We start from the raw sequence: 19,644 nt of genomic DNA, 5'->3' as shown, positions 1-19,644 counted from the left end.
ATGATATGGCGCATAGAGTGAGTATGCCATATAAATGAAATAAAGGGAGGAGGGGTGCCCACACAAGAACTCCTCTGGTGTTTGTCTCCAACCTGAGACAAACGTGAACAGTAATCCAGCAGCTTCTAGTAGAGTGTCTGACGCCTTCGTACTCAGACTCGAACGCCTGTGCTTCCCTTCGATCCCATGCCCGTAATATTTCGACAGCCACCAACAGCAAACAAAAGACAAGGCCAAGCTCTTCAGCCTCAGCAAACGAGCTCTCTATGCGAGTTGCGCTCTTCTAATGGGACTTTGTTTCCCAAATCATTTTATAGCTGTGCTCGACATCTCCACACAACCACACCTCTCAATCAGGGGCGCATTCATACGCCAGCTCTCCGACTCATTGCAGCGGTCGCCCCTGCGCTCGCGAGATCCTGCTTAGCACTAACAGTCCGGCCTGCAGCGCGAGGGAGATTGCTGCCCAGAGGTCCGCCGTTAGGGCCAGTGGTGCCAGTGCTGGTGCGCTTCGGAGGTACGCCAATTGCACCTGACGTCCTCCTAGACCCTGGCACAGTACCCGTACTTGCTTTCGCAGGCGAGCCAAGGATAGTCGTCGGGTCCTTGGGTCGTATGCTGGAGCTGACCCTCATAGATGTGGCTGCGGCGGGGGGTTCTGGGAGTGGCCGTGGGGTAGAAATCGTGTTGTGACGCTTGATCGGGGATTGCTCGCGGTTCATAACTCGTGCGACAGGAACAGAGGTTTTCTGGCCGGTGATAAATTCGTGGCGAATAGCCTCGTCAGGCTTCATGCGTCGATCCGGGTCCCACCTGAGACACCTGGCAATGAAATCAAGGAACGCCTCGTCGTCGCACTTGAGCACCTGCTGCAAAGTCTTGGATGAGGGACGTCTTCTTCGGCCCTTGGAGGAAACTGTCAGGCGAGGCTTGCCCATCGAGTCGAAGAAAAGCTTCTTCCGTGTGCTCTTCTCAATAAGGTGCTTCTCTGGTGGTCCAAACACCTCCATAATGCAGGCCAGTTGCTCCTGCTCGTTCTCGCCTGGGAAAATCGGGACACCAGTCAGGAGCTCAGCCAAAATACAGCCGAGACTCCACATGTCGATGGGCATTCCGTATGACATTCCCAGGATAACCTCGGGTGATCGATAAAATCGGGACTGGATATAGGTGTACACCTTCTCGTTCTCGAAACAACTTGACCCAAAGTCAATGACCTTGATCTCTGTGTGCAAGGGATGCCGTAGAAGGATATTTTCGGGTTTGAGATCACAATGAATGACCTTGTGCTGCTTCAAGAGGTTAAGAGAACTGAGCATCTGCTTCGTAAAACGTCTGATCATCTTCAAGGAGAAGCCGCGGAACGCATTCGCCTTGATGAATTCGTAAAGATTCATATCCAAAAGCTCCGTAGAAATGCAAAGATGCCCACGGAAGTAGAAGCTGTGTGTGAAGTTGACCATGCTGTGCCTGTTTTGCGGATCCTAGTGAAGGTTAGCTAATCATTCTCTCTACAAGCCGGCACAAGATTGCTTACCCATTCGCGAAGCTTTTGCAGAATGTTGACTTCGACAAGGGCCTGCTGGTGGAACCGTTTCTTGTTCCTGATGATTTTGACAGCCACAAGAGCACCAGTCTTGTGGTCAATACACCTCACGACCTGACCAAAACTTCCCTTTCCAAGAACATCAATGATCTCGTATCGGTAGGACAGGTGATCTCCTGTGACGATGCTGTAATCCCCACGTTCATCGTCATAGCCAAAGTTCGGCACATCTGAATTGAGGTCTCCAACAACCTTCTGCGCATTTTGTGTGCCGCAGAAGTAGATATCGTTGTAATCGATGATCTCGCCTCGTTCGTAGATGTTGAGCATCGCTATGCGGATCGCGTCTTGAGGGCTGACACGCTCCTTGGGCGTAGCGCGTTTACGCAGGGCATCTAGTGTCTTCGCCGCAAGCTCCGTTTCCTTGCGTCGGCTGCCCAACTTCTTCATCTCTTCCTCTGCTATTAAATCATCCTTATCCAGATCGGCGGTCCAAACATCGGGATGCCGTACGGAAGCTGCTGATGGCTTAGATCGGAGAAACTTGTGCATGACCGAAGAGGAATGAGACACGGCTGGGCGGTTTCCTGCACCGTCAGCAGTGTTTTTGACTGTCCTGACCGTCGTGGCCTGCGTAGCATCACTTCGCTTCCTCTCGTGAGCCATAACAGCATTGAGGCTCGACGCAGAGCTCTTCCGCCTCTTTGAATCGAGGTAAGACGAGCTCGGCTTGGATGATATGCTCGGGCTCCCGGACTTGTGTGCCATATTCCCCGTTGTAGCTGAGACCGGAAGTCGAGGCGGTGGCATCGCGTCGTGTTTGACGTTGTCGGCGGACTTCTCCTGCGCATGTGTGGCCGCTTTGGAATTACTGCGCTTCCAAGACAAACTCAGCTTCCTTCTCAAAGTGGTCATCGATGACGGTGTGGTCGGTTCCTCGGGGCTGGACTGCTGTACGGGGGACTTGGGAGTCGCCATGATCGGGGGTTTCGAAATGGATTTGGATGGCTGCCTTTGGGCTCGGGGCCCTGATGGTTTTGATTGGACAATCGGATTGTTGTTTGTAACTTCTTCTGTGTCGCGTATTTCAGTGCCGGTCTGAGACCTCTTGAAGTATGCTTGTTCGAATGCCCCATCTTTGGGGACGGACGAGGAAAGGTAAGGAGAGACGGAGGGTTTCATCATACTGCCGCTGATGGATTCCGAGCTACTGGTGTCGGGGACCAATGGGCTCTCTATCCGGCTTTGATGAACAGAACTGCTGCTGCGGAAGTGGGAAAGTTCCTTCTCCATCCGATTCTTCGAGAAGAAGGTGCTCCTCGAGGCCGTCATTGGCGTGGTCGGGGTCTTCGCCGTCTGCCGCGCCGGCGGGGAGCTGATATTTCTTGGCGCCTGGCCTCCTTGGTCATTCTGTAACCTGGCGATCTTGTTCACCGTCGGGGTGCTCAGGGGTCCCACGGTGAGTGGCGGCAAGTTCATGGATTTGAAGTTCTTCCTGGGCTGCTGCACTGGTTGTGCCTTCTTCTCCGGATCTTGACTTGTTCTTGGGACCATCTTCCGGGTGCTCGGCTTGCGCTGCACTGGCGTTGCTTCTTGCACCGGTGCACCAGAGAGACTTCCTGTTGACGTGCTGCGAATACTACTCGCGTCAAGTGTAAGGTTCGACTTTTTCTTGTCCAAGAAGTGCAGCTCAGCGGGCGAGTCCTTCGGCGATTCGTAGGCTTTCGGGATCGCGGGCACGGGAGGCACGTCTTCAGGTTCATCCTGCCCGGAAGCCGGGAGATTTGGTACGGACTTGGGAGCCGGTAAACGCGAGCCACCAGTCGGCGGAGCGCGAGGCTGCAGCGACCCTGTCGACGTCCTCACAGTGTTGAAGCTTGTTGTCGACCCGATAGACATCCCGGAACTATACGATTTTCTATTGGGGTCGGGCGTCGTCCTCTGCGAGGAGGGTGTCGCGGTCTTTCGTGGAAGCATCGAGGGTGATCGTGAAGATGGTCGGGGCTCATTCAACGGGGGAGGAGGCAGGGGCTCCAAGATCATGGAGCTGTTAGCGGAATTGGGCATGATGGAGAGTCTTTTCATTCGTTGCGCATCAGTGGGGCTCACGGTTCTTGCACCGAGTCCAGACGCATGGTGGCCATGTGGTTGTTGGCCCGGCATTATCGACATTCGCCTTGATCCTGACCCAGGAGTACTGGATCCCGCTTTGCTACCCCTGGGGGAGCTCGGGAATCCCGTAGAAGACCTATGCTGATCGACCGACAAGGTATTGCTGTCTGTGGACGCATTTGTGTTGATTGACCGAGGCGGCGGAGGCTGCGAGATTGTCTTGAGCTTTGCGGCTCTGGATGCAGTCATATTGCGAGACGTATCGATGTAATGATTCCCTCCGTCGACTGATGACCGCGATGAGTCCAGCCCAGTCCGATCCACATTCGTCGTCTGGCTGGGGACCCGACGCACAGAGGGACCATTGTTCGAGTCCGCGGAGTCAAAAACGCCGGAGCCGATTGACTTCCTCGGCTGCTGTTTTGGAATATGACTATTTGAGACTGGAGGGTATTGGCTCTGACGCCGTGGGCGGATAGTGCCCCCAGCCCTGTTGTTATCGCTGGCTGTGGACATGTTCGACGCAGTCGAGGAGATGCTTGTCTGTCGATTAGACACACTGGGCCTCCTGAGGATTGAGCCCGTCCGTGACCGTCCCGTGTGCGTCGGGGCCTGCGATTGGGGCTGGGGCTGTTGGTTTCCGTGCTGAATGGCGATGCGCGTCATTGTGCCGTTGTGTGAGACGTTGGTCTCGTCCCGAGCGCTGCTGGCTGCCAGCCCCTGGGACTCCAAGATGCTTCCCTCACCCGTGGGGGAGGGAAACTGGGTCAACGTGAAGTCGCCCGAGGCGGATTCTAAGCTGCTCTGGAGATCATCGAAGCTGACCTGGGGGAGAAAGTCGTACTGGCCGGCGGGGGAGTCTTGTTCTAGCGGAGCAGGGCTGGGAACGGTACCACTGCGGCCGAAGGAAAACAGAGAGTGGTTGTTGTGGGAGGAAGCGCTGAGCATTGGAGCGCCGCTGATGGAAGAGCGTTTCGAGTGGAGGCGTTTGGTGGGACTGGGGATTTCTCTGCTGGGTTGCCTGCTCCTGAAACAAGAAAGGGCAAGCTTGTCAGTGACAGGTGCCATGGTGAAGGGGCGGGAAAGGGTCGTGTCATGTCATTGCTGCATGTCAATAGGGCGGGCGAGAAACAGGTGGACGGTGGGCTTGTGCAGCGTGCTGCCCACGCTGTAGCGTTGAACAGTAGACAACCGACACCGTACGATTGCAGACTGCAGCGCGCAGGGCACAGGGTAAGGTGGGCTGGGTGGATAGGGTGCGTGAGGGTGCGTATCTGCGTGTCTATCTGTCTGTCTGCGTGCGAGAGAGAGAGTGTGTGCGTGCTTGTGTGTACTGTACTGTAGAGGCTGGCTCACATACCGCGTAGGGGACTGGTTGCCGGTTGCTGGTCGCGGACCAGCAGGGACCTTGTGCTCCCGTCTCATGGGGATGGAGATGGGGGGTTGGGATGCGTGTCGAGACAGTCAAGTTGGGTCGAGTCGCAGGCGAGGCGAGGCGAGGCGAATCGAATGGAGGCGGTCGGGCAAGCGGCGTAGTAATTGCTGCTGCTGCAGCACACAAGTGGGCGGGGGCCACGCTGCCACGATGGAGTTTGAGTGCTTCAAGCGACAGGTGGGCGGGCGGTCAATTGAAGCGCTATGCCCGCAACGATGCGACCCCGGCAGGGAAGTGTGGGCTTTGGATGGGGAAGGAGGCGATATTTTCCTTCCCTCGTCCCTGGTCGCGAAAAGCGGACTCAGTCCGATGAGGATCTGAGTGTGAGGGCAGGGCTACCACATCCCGTCCGCATTCCGAGAGTGTGCGCGTTGATGGTGAAGAGGAAGGGGGTCGTATTTTGCTGTCAACAAGAGGAACAATAAGGAGAGGGAAGAGGGAGGCAATTGAAAGGGGATTTGGTTGGAGGAGGCAGACTTGGGTCGTTGTTGGTTGCACGTCAGAGTGTCTGTGTGCCAGTGAAAATGGGGAAGGGAAGGTGAGGTAAGGCACGCAGGCAGGCAGGCTGGCTGGGCAGGGTAGGGCAGGGCACACGGCTAGGAAGGCCAGGTGAGATTGGAGAGGTCGGAGAAGGGTAAGGTGAACGTGAACGAATGAATTGAAAGGGCAGGCAGTTAGTTCAGTGTAGGTAGACCACAGCGTGCACAGCTAGACCACGGGAGTCAGTCACGCTAGGTACTTCGTAGTCTCTCTCACTCACGCACTCACTCACTCCTTTCCCTTGTCACCGTGAAGCGTGAAGCATTGAGCTCCTGGCTGTGAGCAGGTTGGATGTGGGCTACATACATTCAATAATGGCAGGAGGGCATGGACTGCACTGCACTCTACTGCACTGCACTTGCACCTTTCACACCTATCTATCTTTCTGCAGTGGGCTCCAGACAGGTGCAGAGCTGGGGCCATCTGTGAGTCTTGGTACCTTCGCAGATTGGTTGATACCTTGGGTACCTTGGTACTGCCCAACCCAACAAGCAAAACTGACCCAGCAGCTCCCCTACCCCACCTGCCCACCCATCTCCACCTGCCAGACCAGAGAGAAGCAAAAGAGGCAAGAGACACTCACACACATGCAGACATGCAGAGAGAGAGCCTCGGATTGGCAGGCAACAATACCAAAACCCAAAATCCGGACTGTTCCCTCAGAAACTGGGCCCCCAGATGTGGCCACTCGACCACTCCAGCCACTCACTCACTTCCAATATGCCTGTTGCTGCCTTTTTGTTGTTATTTGTGCCGGATGGGTGCTATAGCATGGGATGATATTCTAGTATGTTAGTATTGAATTTCAAATGCACTCAGCAACCAGCCATCCTGCCCAATCAAGCACTCACTCAAATCTGCTGCACCAAAGTACCTGCATCTGCAACCTGCCACGCCTTCTCGATTTATCGACCGGCCGCCTCTTTCTTTGTTCCTGCATACGGCCGGACGGGCGGACAGACAGACGCAGGGACACTCTCGCACGTACACGCACGCGCACGCGCACTTGTTAAGCCAAGTCGGCCTGTCATTCTCTACAGTGCTACGCTATTAAATGCTGTGGGCAATTCAAAATACGACAGAAGGTCATTCATCAGCTGGGAAATCATGTCCCATCCTCACTGGCCTGCACCATCAGGGAACAACCTGAGCATGGAGGCCACAGACCGAACTCTGAGTTTTGATGAAGAGCAGCATCAAATGTCTGACAGCAGGGGGCAAGGGTGTCACTGGCCCCCACCCTCATCTGAGCGGCATCCGATCCAGTAGCATCAGACGCCCAGAGTCAACACTACCGCGCGCACAGAACAATAACAACCAGACGAGGATACATCTGAGCCTCGCCGACGTCAAGGACTTGTCAAGCAAGGGCAGCCGAGGACAATCACGCACCTATGTGACAGCACACAATAATCGAGCCAGCTAAAGACAGGCCCCAGGGCCATTTGTTTTCCACTGCTTCCAGCATAAACAGCGGCCTCTGAAACGGGCCGCAGCCGCCGCCGCGACTGGCAGAACCGCGTCTCTGTTTTGCATGGTTGCGGGTTGCTGGTTGCTGTTGTCTATATAAGAGGGCTGGTATATGTCGCCAACAAGACGCGGGCAGCACGGCACGACGGGTCCTTGGGCATCTTCGGGGCAACCAGGAGTGGGTACGCATTAAGAACCCGTTCATCCATCAACCTGGATCGAGCCGGACAACCAAGGCCAACCAATCCTTCCAGAAGAGTCAGGGACCCTTTTTTGCCTTCCAACAGAGCAGCGCCCCAGCCATCCACCAGCACGGATCCGGCCATCGCCCATCACAAACGGCATTTGCGTCGCCAGTGCCTAATCCCCGGACACGAACGATAGAGACTGCACTGACCATGGATCGCTGGCTTGAAAAGACGCTCGCTCTCGCATTGCACCCACATCACATCACATCATTGTCACGCGCAATCAAGGGCTGTGATGTTGATACGAATGTCACTGGGCGGTAAAGTATGCGCCTGAATGCGTACTCCCCAGCATTCAGCTCGTTGCCAGAAAATGAATGCAGCTTTTGATGCCCGTGGCCCATAAGAAATCTCCGTGGCAATTGGACACATGGGATTACCGAAATGGTTTGGCCTGCTCGGAGGGTCTTCTTCCCCAGATTGGCAAAATCAAAAGGGGCTAATAACATTAGAGGCGGGCTTATTTTTTCCTTGAAACATAGTCTATCGTAGCCTGCGCTGCTCGCATTCCGGCCTCTGGCGTGGAAATTGGCAATCTTCTGGACCGATAATGCTGACGGGCCAGCTTACCATCCTTCATCTGCACTGGCCGCATCTTAGAGGTCGCTTGACACATTGCACCTCTGGAGCTGTCGGTGCCCAGTAAGGGTCCATCTAGCAACTCAGCTGGTCTAATGTGCTGATGGAATTCTCTACTCCACCACTACGATCTGACATCTTCATTGCCCCCCCCCCCCCGAATCTTCCCAAATGAAGGGCAGCATGACGACATGGCAAGGGTCTTACCAGCCGTGTGAACCTTAAGCGCGGGATCTCGTTGCCGTCGGTTTCGAAAGTATCGACATCCGATCTTGCCCAGCTCAAGGGCGGGGTGGGCGGCTTTGCCATTGGACCTGAGGTTCACAAGTGTGAGCCAAATGTATCATGCGTCTCATTCAGGTAGACTGAGCTACATGCGCACAAATGGTGCTGTATGTAGTCTATGTACTGTCCTTGGACAGCTCCCCCGCTCTCGTCACGCAGAACGCCACCTAGCCAGGCGGGAGCGGCCCGCGGTCGTTCGTCCCCTCCACCAGCTCAGCCCGCCTGTGTTGCATTGCGCTGCAGTGGGCTGCGTCACATGCCGAACTGCACTGATCAAGCTCAGACGTCAGCTGTCTACGTCTAAACACGCGTCTCACTGCTGTCCACATCAACCACCAGCAGCAACAACCTATCGCATCGCATCTACTGCGCTCGCGCATCTGAGCGCAAACCCAGCACACTGACTCAGAATGAGACCTGACCGTCGGTAGTGATTCGAATCCGGAGAACCGGGGTTGGCCAAGATGGACAACTTTACCGATGACCTCCTCTTCAACGCCGTCCAGACCGACGACGATGCCGGCGGAAGCACACACACCGATGCCGATGCGCAGAATATCTCCTCGCCTGAGCAGGTGAAGAAGGAGAAGACCAAGGGACGCAGATGGCGCGGTCTGTCTGCGCTGTCGGCTTCAGCCAACATGCAAGACAAAATGCTCGAAAAGTGAGGCCCTGGCCTACTCCCATCATTCACTTCCTCTTGTATACGTCAACATCATCAGTACCATCCATCTAACTGGAGATGCACCTCCCGCAGGCTCCTCTCCTCCATGATGCCGACTGATCTTGCGCCCGGCGGCGAGATCCAGAACACACCCATCCCTACCGATTCCTTCAGCAGCTATGAAGCATCGCGCCCGCCCTTCACCCTGCCTACCATGTCAAACAACTTCCGCCGCTTCAACGCCCGCATCGGTGTCGTCTTCAAGTTTCAATCGCGCGCTATTAAACTGCTCTCCTGGCGCCGCCCGAGCCATACCCTCTCATTCCTCGCGGTCTACACCCTGGTCTGCCTCGATCCGTACCTGCTCACCGTCCTGCCCATGGCCCTGCTGCTCGTGGGCGTCTTCATCCCATCCTTTATGGCCAGGCACCCGCCCGAGGTCCGCGAGCTAGGCTACAGCCCACATGGCCCACCGCGGGCACCGGCCAGGACGGTCAAGCCAGTCAAAGAGCTCAGCCGTGACTTCTTCAAGAACATGCGTGACCTGCAGAACAGCATGGAGGACTTCTCGCGCGGCCACGACCGGATCGTCACGGGGCTCGTGCCCAAGACCAATTTCAGCGACGAGGCCCTCAGCTCCGCCCTCTTCGTGGGCCTCTTCGCCCTCACCCTCTTCATGACCATCGCCTCGCACCTCCTACCCTGGCGCGCCATCGCCCTGTGCGCCGGCTGGGCCGTGGTCGTGTCCTCGCACCCGGCCGTGGCCAAGGCCCTGCAGGAACAGCAGCAGGCCTACTTCGCACCAGGCGGCGAGGCAGGGCGGCAAGGGGAACGGGCGCAGACGGCGCTGGAGTCGTTCGTGGCGCGTGACATCATCCTGGACAGCGCGCCCGAGACGCGCGAGGTCGAGATCTTCGAGCTGCAGCACCTGGACGCCGGCGGGTCGGGCGAGTGGGAGCCGTGGGTGTTTTCGCCTTCCCCGTACGACCCGCTCTCGCAGGCGCGCATCACGGGCGAGCGGCCCGCGGGCACGCGCTTCTTCGAGGACGTGCGCGCCCCCGAGGGCTGGGAGTGGAGCGAGAAGAAGTGGGCGCTCGACCTGTGGTCGCGCGAGTGGGTCGAGGAGCGCATCATCACGGGCGTCGAGGTCGAGACCGAGGGCGAGCGCTGGGTCTATGACATGTATGACGAGAGCGAGGGCGCCGCCGGCATGGTGCGGGAGGACGGGCTTGATGGGGCCCCGGGACAGCTGCTGAGGCGGAAGAACCTCAGCTGGGAGGAGGGCGAGGAGGGCGAGGGCCGGAGGGGCGAGTGGAGGCGGAGGAGGTGGGTGAGGTTGGTTAGTAGGAAGGCTCAGACTGTTGCTGCACAGGTATAGCAGTTACGATCTTAAAGCATTACAGGATTTTCGGGCATGTGCAGTGATGAAAAATCAAGTCCTTCTTCAGGCCAATTACTCTCCAGCCTTAAACCAGGCCCTGTCATTTTGATTATGGAATATGACGATTGCACAATTTCAACGACGGACTGGTTATACCTCTTGAACCTGGAACTTTAGACTATGAACATATCAGTTCATGTTGCCCTCACTGTCGAACCAGTATTTTCATACATCACAATTAATCTCTGGAATTTGCGACCCGTCATCAGCTACTGCTAAAACTTTGAACGTGCATGCGGCCAGGGGAATTTTCATACCTTTCCAATACTCCATTGTGAGCTCTCGAGCAGATTGCTCGTCAAAACACCCCTTCTCTCTCATGTAATCCTTGAAGCCGACGCTGGAAAATGGACACCTCGCCAGCACCGTTCTACACTCGTCTTCCAGTTCATCTGCATCTCCTCCGTTTCCAACCAAGCATTCCCAGATCATCTCCATGAGATGTGCAGAGTCCTGTTCATTTACTTGTCGATATGGCAAGTCGATCAGGTTCCCAGACGGTTGAAGAAAGGCAACTACTCGATCGTTTGCTTCATCGCTAAACCGTTGACACCGCTGGGAAAGAAATTCTATCTCTTTGTTTAGTTCCTGGAATTCGTGGTCAACTTTCTCAGAGGCTTCGCCACCCAAGTCCGCCAATCTCGCTCTGGTCAATTTGGTTACCATTTTCTGTATCACCGTGGATGCCTGAAGGGCCACAATGCCCACAAAGCCATCCTTAGCCCAAGTTGTCCGCCAATCCAAGTAGCAGTAATCAGCGATCAGGAAAAACCTGGACACTGGATACACTCCACCCGGATAACCCCGGTAAGGATTCGTCGGAACGAAGTATAGGAACAATGTACTACATAGGTCCGCTCCGTGGTAAATAAAATTGGAAACACATTGTATGAATCGCATTGCTTCACTTCGGTCCTCATTCGCTCCACCCAGGTTCCAAGCCAGATGCAGCAGAGCCGTGGCTAGGAGCCCAATGAACGGCGATACTTTGATGTGGTCAAGCGGACTCGTCTCTTCAAGTGTATACCGCTCATTATTTTCTCTGGCCGAGGCTAATAGGATCAAAGGGCACTTGACATTGACATCGACCCCAGGTAGGCTAAGCAACCATCGAAGAAGCTCAACAGGGAGGTCGTAACGATGGCGTCCGATGATGTTTTCGCCAGCGCACAAGACCACAGACAACATGACCGCTGACCTACTAGCACTTCCAATGCATTGCTTGTCGATGATGGAAATGGAGTAGCGATTCAAGCTGGGGTACTGAGAAGCAAGTCCAAAGAAGCTTGCGATTCGTGTGGAATGTATTCCTTCGTGGAAAAACAGAAGACGCTTTGAAATGTATTGCTCGAAGCAGAGCGAAAAGAGTTCTTTAGCAGCGTCGTCGGAGACAGCTTCGGGGCGGGACAGGTCGGAAAGGTAACCCTGCAGGTCTTTCGTCCACAAGTATTCCTCGAATACATGTTTCTCCATTTTGTTTCGTAGCATTGAATCAAGGATCTCATTGGCCCTGAGACTGGCCCTGATAATTCTTGCGGTGATGTCCGCCGGAGAAGTCCCATCGTGTTTGAGAATGTCCTGCCCCGCATCAGTATAGGCTAAAAAATCGAATGCACTCCGGTGAATAAACCGAAAGATCGGGCCATATATCACATATTTGTGAAGTGCCCTTTCCGTTTCTTCCAGTTTTTTCGTCGAGCTCGGGAGTGTCTCTGTACTTTTGTGCCGAATTAGAAGCCCCGCGCACCGGACCTCAGCTCTGTGGTCAAATTCCTTCAGCAACTGGCCAATCGAAATGGGAGGCGTTTTTGCAAATACGATATGAGTCTTCGGGTGTGAGGCAAGCATCATCTCCAGGTGGTTGCGAATACGGGGGCACATGAGCTGTTCGTCATAAAAGCCCATGGCGATCTTGAGATAGAGAGCGGCACTTTCTCGGTACAGCTTGTGGTCTTCGTTTAATCTTTCCCACATGTCCTCGTACAGATGTTCCAAGCCCTTAGGCAAGCTTTTAACCCTCGCATGAAGTTCCGTGAGGGAATCTGCATTCGTCAGGCCTCTGTTGATGCTCTGGCCCGCTAGAGCCAGCCAGAGAAACACTCCCTCGGCTTTCTCTACCAGCTCATTGTGGAGGTCAATTTCGAGGCCAAGAGGAAGCATGTCTCTGGCATAGACGTATAAATCCCCAGCTGTCAGGTCCTGCACACGAAGCTGTGGCTCGTGTCTGAAACGCTTTTCAAAGATAGGTTCATCTCGGCTCGAGACGACGAATTTGACGTCGAGCAAGATGATTTTCTCAATAAGCGCCAGAAGATTTTGGTGGCTGTCTTCTGTGCCGCATTCATCAAGGCCGTCAATGAAGAGACACATCGGCTGACCGCAATCTCGTATCAACCCTATGCACAATCGTTCAAGTTCCGGGACCGACCAATCTGTCTCGTCATCTTTCTGATTTAGTCCGGTCACGTTGACTGAGGCAAAACTCAAGGCGTTAGGCATGGACATTATCAGCTGGTGGATAAGTGAACAGAGCATGCCTTTGATGCTACGCTGCAGCCGAGCTCCGGGGCGCCAAAAATAATGGCTCGCTATGATTGCGCCGGGGCGCCAGCGTTCGAGGGCAATCTTGGTGCGAGGCTCGGACAGTATAAACTTAGTAAGCGTCGATTTGCCTGATCCTGGCTTACCCATAATGCAGTAGATGCTGAGATCCGACTGTAACCAGTCGGTGAAGCTGCTCCAGACCATTTCGGGCGGGTATTCTTGATCCGTGACATCTTCCCAGGAATCGTCTGTGTAGCCATGTTCGCTCCGCGCATCGTCGTCCAGCTCATCAGATCCGCTGCTGTGGGATCTCTCCTCGCCACTTTCGCTCCATTCGTCTCCATCCTCGAAAAGCCAGCGAAAAGTTCGTTCATGGGCATCCTCGACCTGGTTGGCTCGTTCGTTCATGCCGGGGTACTTGAGGCTCTTGAGCAATTTCTCTCGAATCTGTTCTATGCTGGACTGCTCGACATATCTTTCGAATTTCTGCTCAAATTTTGCGGAAGTCTGGGTGATGTGGGCCCGGAGGCCCTTCTCGGTCTTTTCGGACTCTCGTGCGATGACCTCTCGCACCTGAAGAGCTTCTTTAGACACGAGCTCTGAGGTTGTTCTGGAACCCTGCTGATATTTGATCACGAAGTTCCGCAATTCTTGCCCGAGAGAATCGATGTCTATGCTTGCTCTGTTTAATGATTTACTGAAGAGAAAAATTATGTCAGTGAGTTGTGATAAAATTACCAAGCAACGGGCGCAAGATCCCCAAGGTGACACAACAAACCCCCCCGTATTAAATACTGATTTAACCGTGTTTTAAGGTGATGTAGCTCGAGTATCAACGTCCCATTGGAGTCTGCCTTCCCTCGGAGGAATGTAGACTTGAGTGTGGAGTGACTTACAATACCCAGGCCAGCAAAGTCGTGTGCATCAGCTGCTCCGAATCATCCAGATCTTTCTCCATCCTCTCGAGCCGCCTTTTACGCCAATTCGCCTTGGCTGCTATTTTCAGTGTTGTGCGGAGGCTGCCCTTCCCGTTATGCCCGACGAGAAAGGCTATCTCCTCTTGCAAGTCTGCGTGTTGCTGTCAGAAGCACTTCGGGTTTTCTAGTGGCCATAGACTCTCATAAGCCGTACCTCTTGCAACCCCGGTGCATTTCTTCGTGACATCTACCAGTTTTCGTTCTTGCTTGCCCGGTTGCGGGATGTCCACGGCAATAATGTCGGACGCCACTCCTTGTATAGCGGTGCTCTTGTCCATGAGTGATTCATCGAGGGTTCCATGGCGATAAACGTCTTTGACCAGACTCAGAGTCTCGCGACCGAAGCTTATGACCTGGAATATGCTACATGCCAAGCCCAAGGCTCCAAGCCCTTCGAGGCCTGACATTTTGAGTGAGCGGTCAGGGACGAGGACAAGCTCGAGCTTTGTTATTAGGCAGTCATTAAGCGTTTCGAAGTATTGAAAGTTGATAGGCAGGTGGATTGAAATTCCAGGTTCAGGATAAGAAAGATGAACAGGATGAAGAAGGAAGAGGTTCAAGGCCAGCCATTTGGGCTGTGGGAGACCGAATTCCTTTTGGCGCCTGAGTGATCATGCCTGCTGTCAGCAAACCTGTCGCACTGCGACAGCAAGGCGTTGCTGCAACTGGTGGCCAATTGAAAACCAGTGAACAGAACGGATTGTTACACTGCGTCACACCATCAGATTAGGCTTAGCACGGGCAGACTGGTGGGCATATAAGGGCAAAATGAGTGTTAAGTGACACTCGTATGAAAATGATAGAGGAAATACAGCGAGAAACATGCCGGTGTTCAAGCCTTACTTTGATGATCGTTCAATTTTAACAACGCTACTAAAATCGATGTCTCAAGAAATTCATTCCCTCCGCTGAACGTCTACTTGCCTCCTTCCGGGGTAAACATCATGATATTTACTCACGCCGAAAGAACGGAAAGCTGCTCTCGGGAAGCTTAGATACCTCAACATACATGTCTCAATTCGAATTGGGGTTTATCGCGGTCTGTGACATGAAATCCTATCAGAATGTTTTGAAGGCGGCGGCACGCTATCGTTCAATCACGAGGTTTTCGCAACTAGTCACATGAGGACATGAAGAGATATTCTTGAGCTCTCTCAATGGGAGTGATGGGCCCAACCCCATGCTGATTGCTCCAGCGTACCGTGCTATGTATTCATACATGCAGGACAATGCAAGTCTTGTACGATAGATTATGATATGGAATCTGGCAGCCCAGACCTCTCGTGATGCTTTGCCTTGAACAGGGGTTCCCACACTGTGCAAGCTCTCTTCGTCGTCGTGCCGTTCGCCATCTCCGGCACGGACAAGAACATAGTTTTATCAGCTGAGCACTCGATGAGTTGACCATTCAAATCTCGTTGGTCCAGGCACAAATTGTATGCTCTTACCACCGTCTCAACAGGTGTAATGCTGCGACGAAGGGTCAACCTTCCAGTCATCATGCATGAAATCACAGGGTGGTCTTACTGCTCTGGCCTAGTGGCGTCGATGGAAGCCTGGGGAACGGCACCAGTTATCACGATACCGGGTAGCACGGCATTCATGGTGATATTTTCTTTCTACGGACGGTCAGTCGATGCTGCTTGGAGGCTGAAAAACAAAAAGAAGCACAAACCAATTTCAGTAGCGGTGCTGCCGTTCGCACAAATTGATTTATCTGTTGAACGTCAACCAACTTTTTTACGGCCGATGACACAAATCATTAGCTACTTACTGCAGCTTTAGCACCGCAATACTCGGGAAACGTCTGGTGTGGATGAATGGATGCGATGGTTGACGTCGCGACAATCTGTCCACCAGGCGTTTCGTTCCTCCGCATAAAATGAATCGCAAGTTGAACCCCATACAAAAAGCTCTCATAGCATGCTTTGATTGATTTCAGCTCCGGTTTTGGCGGTATTTCATCCTTTCCTCTATGATCAAAGATGTAAATTGAGCCACGATCCGAATGTCCTGCGTTGGCCAGCAAGGCATCCAGTCTACCCCATTTATCCCATACCAGGCTGAAAACATTCGCTTGGGCATCGTAGTCGCATACATCGAGCTGGTAGAAGACTGCCTTCTCGCCGAGTTCAGCTGCTACGGCCTCGCCATTTTCGCTTGCAATGTCGCAGCACGCAACATGCCATCCTTTGGAGACGAGATCCGTTGCGAGAGCTTTTCCAATGCCGGACTAAGATCCTCATTAACAATAAATACGTTGATCTGGTCCCAGGAAGAGCACTAACTGCGGCGCCAGTAACAATGGCAACCTTTGGGGTCTTGTCATTGAGGTCCATGGTGTTGTCAAAGTGGTCATTACCAACTGCCCAACACGAACACAGTTGACCAGACAGCGAGTAGCAGAAGATGAAAGATTGGTTCTGTATAGTGATTCACTCCCAGCTCCCAAGAGTCTGCAGCTCTTGCACATGCCGGTTGAGTACGGCCGAGAAAGTGCGGGAAAGCTAAGGGCCAAGTCCGACAGGTACTATCATGCGCGGCTAAGTCCGACTTCTGCAACTGCTGATGAGGGGCGAGATATCAGATACAGAGTAGTTGATAGCTTTGCCCCGATGTGCGGTTCGCATTAGTTAAATGGTGGCAGCAGATTTACTGTTCAAGTGCGATTGCCTCATCCGGTTACTTGCCTCAATGTTGTTGCTTTGATTTGTTGAAGTGATGCCTGAAGCGAGCCTAGGGTGGTGGGCCAGTAAGCAAACCATTGATGCCTGCAGCCGCATCTGGTAGAAGAGTAGGCTTCGAATTGCCTTCAGCTTCAATATCTCATCATGTACACAGGGGTAATTTGCTGTATTGAATCCAGTCAGTCTAGCCGAAAGCCGCCAGCTACAATAGAATTGCAAAACCCCCAGTACTCGGCCTACCAGCCAGAAAGTTTGTGACCAAGACTGGACTGTCAGGTTATTGGTGGAGAGGGGGTCCAATCTCGGCTCATTGCTACTTACAACTGTTAGCTTATTCTATGAACGGTGAAAGGCACGTGCTGAGGGATAAGTTGCTGATTGCAACACTAAAGTGCATATTCACTGGAACGGTGAGCTAGAATTTTTCTTTAATGAATTCTCACTCATGTTCCAACTAGTCTAGGTGATCGCATCATTGTTGAGGCATGTTGGTCAAGTTGAAATCGCTTCCCTAGCACGCATAGTCGACAAGTACTACGAATTCCCACCATTCACTGGCAGGCACTGGCCAGTAATGAAGCTTGACCAATCTGAAAGAAGGAAAATGATGGCATCCGCAATATCAGTTGCATACGCCATCCTTCCTTTGGGTATCAAACCAACTTGTGCTTTACCCACGGCAACGCTAGGGTCATCTTGAGGTGCACCAGCAACAATAGCTTCAGCCAACGGAGTATCAGTGGCACCTAACTGTGTCAATGGCTTATCACGTAGGAGGCGTGTATGCGAGCACTTACCTGGAGCGACCAAGTTCACGCGTAGTTTAGGAAAGTCTCGCGCCCACGACCTAGTCAGCCCGAGAACAGCGTGTTTCGAAGCTGTATATGCAGCCATCCCAGGTACGCCGCGACGAGATGCTCCGCTTCCAACATTGACAATTGACCCCTGCCCGACGCTGCGTACCGCTCCAGGAATAACACCTGGTACCTCAATGTCGTCTTGGATTGACATGCGACTCATGGCTTCGGTTGACATGTTCCAAGTCCCCGTCACGTTGATGTCCATTGTTCTCTGATACATGGTGTCGGCTCCGATCTTACCTTCCCAGCTGCCGACACCCGCCGAGTTCACGAGTCCATCGAGCCGTCCAGGTATGGAATCCAAGAACTTTTGGGCATCTTGTCGCTTCGTTACATCGCATTGAAGAGTGACATGGCATTTGTCTTCGTTCTGGAGCTCTTTCGGAGCCTGAGGACAGATGTCTGCCACGTACACAGTTGCACCGAGTGCGAGCAGTGTTTTGGCGACTGCGAGTCCAATTCCAGAGCACCCTCCCTGCAAGATATTAGCAGAGATTTCCGAGCCTGATTCTTGTGAGACTAACCGTGATAGCTATTTGACGTCCAGCAAAAGACAGAGAGCCTTCCATTGCGAAAGTTGAATCGCTTTGGTGAGGATTCGAGTACCGTGCCGTGGGCTGACACGCACCGCCTAATAATATCTGCGCCCCCGCTCAATTGGCGAGGAGTCATTGCGCCCCTTACCCCGTGTTGACAATTTGCAGATCTTTGCTTGAGCCAATTGCCTGGAAGAAAGCGACGCGCCCGGTTGTACGAACAGTCACCGGACATGAGGATGTCGGACTAAGCCGTCCTAGCCCCGCTCTCCCACACCCGGTTATACAATGTCAACATGAAGAAGTCACAAGGGTAACTCCGACAGCCACTCTGCCCATCATTCCATCAATGATAGTGATAGTGACTTATATAACAATGATAAGATGGCATGCCAAAAAGTGATGTATGTGGATGTTCGTCACTCTGCTCCAGAGCTGCTTACTCGCCCCATCGATTCAAACAAGCACTACCTAGATACTAATTAGACCTGGACTATCGCCTCAATATGCCCCCGAAAAGAGCTCTCGTCACATACGCGGTCGACGTTGACGCCTGCGCCAACTGGTCAGTCATCGTCAGAATCATCATGGATCGTAGACAACATCTGACTCAAGACGGTCCGTAGGATCAACACTAGAGATGGAACCAAGATTGGTGCAACTGATGTCTCTAGGGGCATTTTTGGGGCGAACGTCGGTACCGATCGTATGCTCAAGCTTTTTGCCGACAACAATATCAAGGCTTCTTGGTACATGCCTAGCCACACTATTCTGTCCTTTCCTCAGCAGATGGCAAAGGTTCGAGACGCAGGGCACGAGATGTATAAGTTGCTCAGCAGGGCCCCCTTGTGTCTTGTGTCGGTTTGCTGACAGTATTCTCAGCGGGTTGCATGGTTACACGCACGAGTTCGTACGTTTCCTGACCGAAGAGCAAGAGCGCAAAGTCATGGCCAAGTCAATCGAAGTTTACCAGGAGTTCACTGGCAAGTATCCAAAAGGCTGGGTCGCCCCTGCTTGGGAAGTCAGTCCGAAGACCATGTCCATTTTGGAAGACTTCGGGATCGAGTACGATCACTCCATGTTGCATCATGATTGTCAACCATACTACGTCGCGGATGTTCCCGAGGAGTCTTTGGTACATACGGACTACTCTAAGGATCCAGATACTTGGATGGTGCCTATGAAGGAGCACAAGCCCACCAAGGTGGTCGAGATTCCAGGATCATGGAATGTGGACGACTGGCGTAAGTTATCCCTAAAAGTTGATTCCAGCCAGGCTCTGAATATGCTACAGCTCCAATGAATTACACAAGACGTCCTGGAACACACGGTTTCGTCAACCCGCGAGATATTGAGGTGCAGTGGAAGGATCAGTTCGACTTCTTCTATAGAGAGTATGACACGTTTGTCTTCTGTGTCAGTTGTCACCCACAGGTCAGCGGCAAGTCGAATGTCATGCTGATGCACGAGCGATTCATCGAGTATTTGAAGACGAAGGAAGGTGTTGAGTTCGTCACAATGGCCCAAGTTTGCGATGAATTCAAGGCCGGGACGTTGCCAGGGGTTACTATCCAAGCGGGTGTCAGTTCTAGTGACTAGTCATGACCTCTCTCAGTAATCCAAAAACAGTGGTGGTATTTCAAATTTCGACCTTTTGTTCGGGATATGATATTTTACTATCTGTCGAGTATTGTCATGTGAATCTATGGAAAGAAAATAG

General features: G+C 53.2%; 5 protein-coding genes across 5 annotated transcripts; 2 read left to right on the top strand and 3 right to left on the bottom strand.

The window, feature by feature from the left end:
* Positions 1 to 365: 365 nt before the first annotated feature.
* Positions 366 to 4,726, bottom strand: J7T55_000927 (uncharacterized protein; the record flags this gene model as incomplete). Its single annotated transcript, XM_053140194.1, has 2 exons — positions 366 to 1,484; positions 1,538 to 4,726. 2 exons carry the CDS (start codon positions 4,724 to 4,726, stop codon positions 366 to 368), a joined length of 4,308 nt encoding a protein of 1,435 aa, XP_052996577.1.
* Positions 4,727 to 8,679: 3,953 nt separating this feature from the next.
* On the top strand, positions 8,680 to 10,257 carry J7T55_000926 (uncharacterized protein; the record flags this gene model as incomplete). The annotated part of the gene is made up of 2 exons (XM_053140193.1): positions 8,680 to 8,879; positions 8,973 to 10,257. The coding sequence occupies 2 exons, from the start codon at positions 8,680 to 8,682 to the stop codon at positions 10,255 to 10,257; spliced, it is 1,485 nt and encodes a 494-aa protein (XP_052996576.1).
* Positions 10,258 to 10,930: 673 nt separating this feature from the next.
* On the bottom strand, positions 10,931 to 16,180 carry J7T55_000925 (uncharacterized protein; the record flags this gene model as incomplete). The annotated part of the gene is made up of 10 exons (XM_053140192.1): positions 10,931 to 10,966; positions 11,203 to 11,898; positions 12,073 to 12,791; positions 13,008 to 13,561; positions 13,761 to 13,932; positions 13,996 to 14,444; positions 15,120 to 15,311; positions 15,369 to 15,460; positions 15,616 to 16,074; positions 16,130 to 16,180. The coding sequence occupies 10 exons, from the start codon at positions 16,178 to 16,180 to the stop codon at positions 10,931 to 10,933; spliced, it is 3,420 nt and encodes a 1,139-aa protein (XP_052996575.1).
* Positions 16,181 to 17,062: 882 nt separating this feature from the next.
* On the bottom strand, positions 17,063 to 17,957 carry J7T55_000924 (uncharacterized protein; the record flags this gene model as incomplete). Its single annotated transcript, XM_053140191.1, has 3 exons — positions 17,063 to 17,247; positions 17,326 to 17,863; positions 17,913 to 17,957. The coding sequence occupies 3 exons, from the start codon at positions 17,955 to 17,957 to the stop codon at positions 17,063 to 17,065; spliced, it is 768 nt and encodes a 255-aa protein (XP_052996574.1).
* A 473-nt stretch (positions 17,958 to 18,430) lies between these two features.
* Positions 18,431 to 19,523, top strand: J7T55_000923 (Peptidoglycan deacetylase; the record flags this gene model as incomplete). Its single annotated transcript, XM_053140190.1, has 4 exons — positions 18,431 to 18,489; positions 18,551 to 18,745; positions 18,807 to 19,168; positions 19,219 to 19,523. The coding sequence occupies 4 exons, from the start codon at positions 18,431 to 18,433 to the stop codon at positions 19,521 to 19,523; spliced, it is 921 nt and encodes a 306-aa protein (XP_052996573.1).
* Between the last annotated feature and the right edge of the window lie 121 nt (positions 19,524 to 19,644).

Source organism: Diaporthe amygdali (genome assembly GCF_026229845.1).
Source record: "Diaporthe amygdali strain CAA958 chromosome Unknown NODE_6_length_1560011_cov_65_102424, whole genome shotgun sequence".
Taxonomy (NCBI): Eukaryota; Fungi; Ascomycota; class Sordariomycetes; order Diaporthales; family Diaporthaceae; genus Diaporthe; species Diaporthe amygdali.
This window is presented reverse-complemented; position numbering and strand designations above follow the sequence as displayed.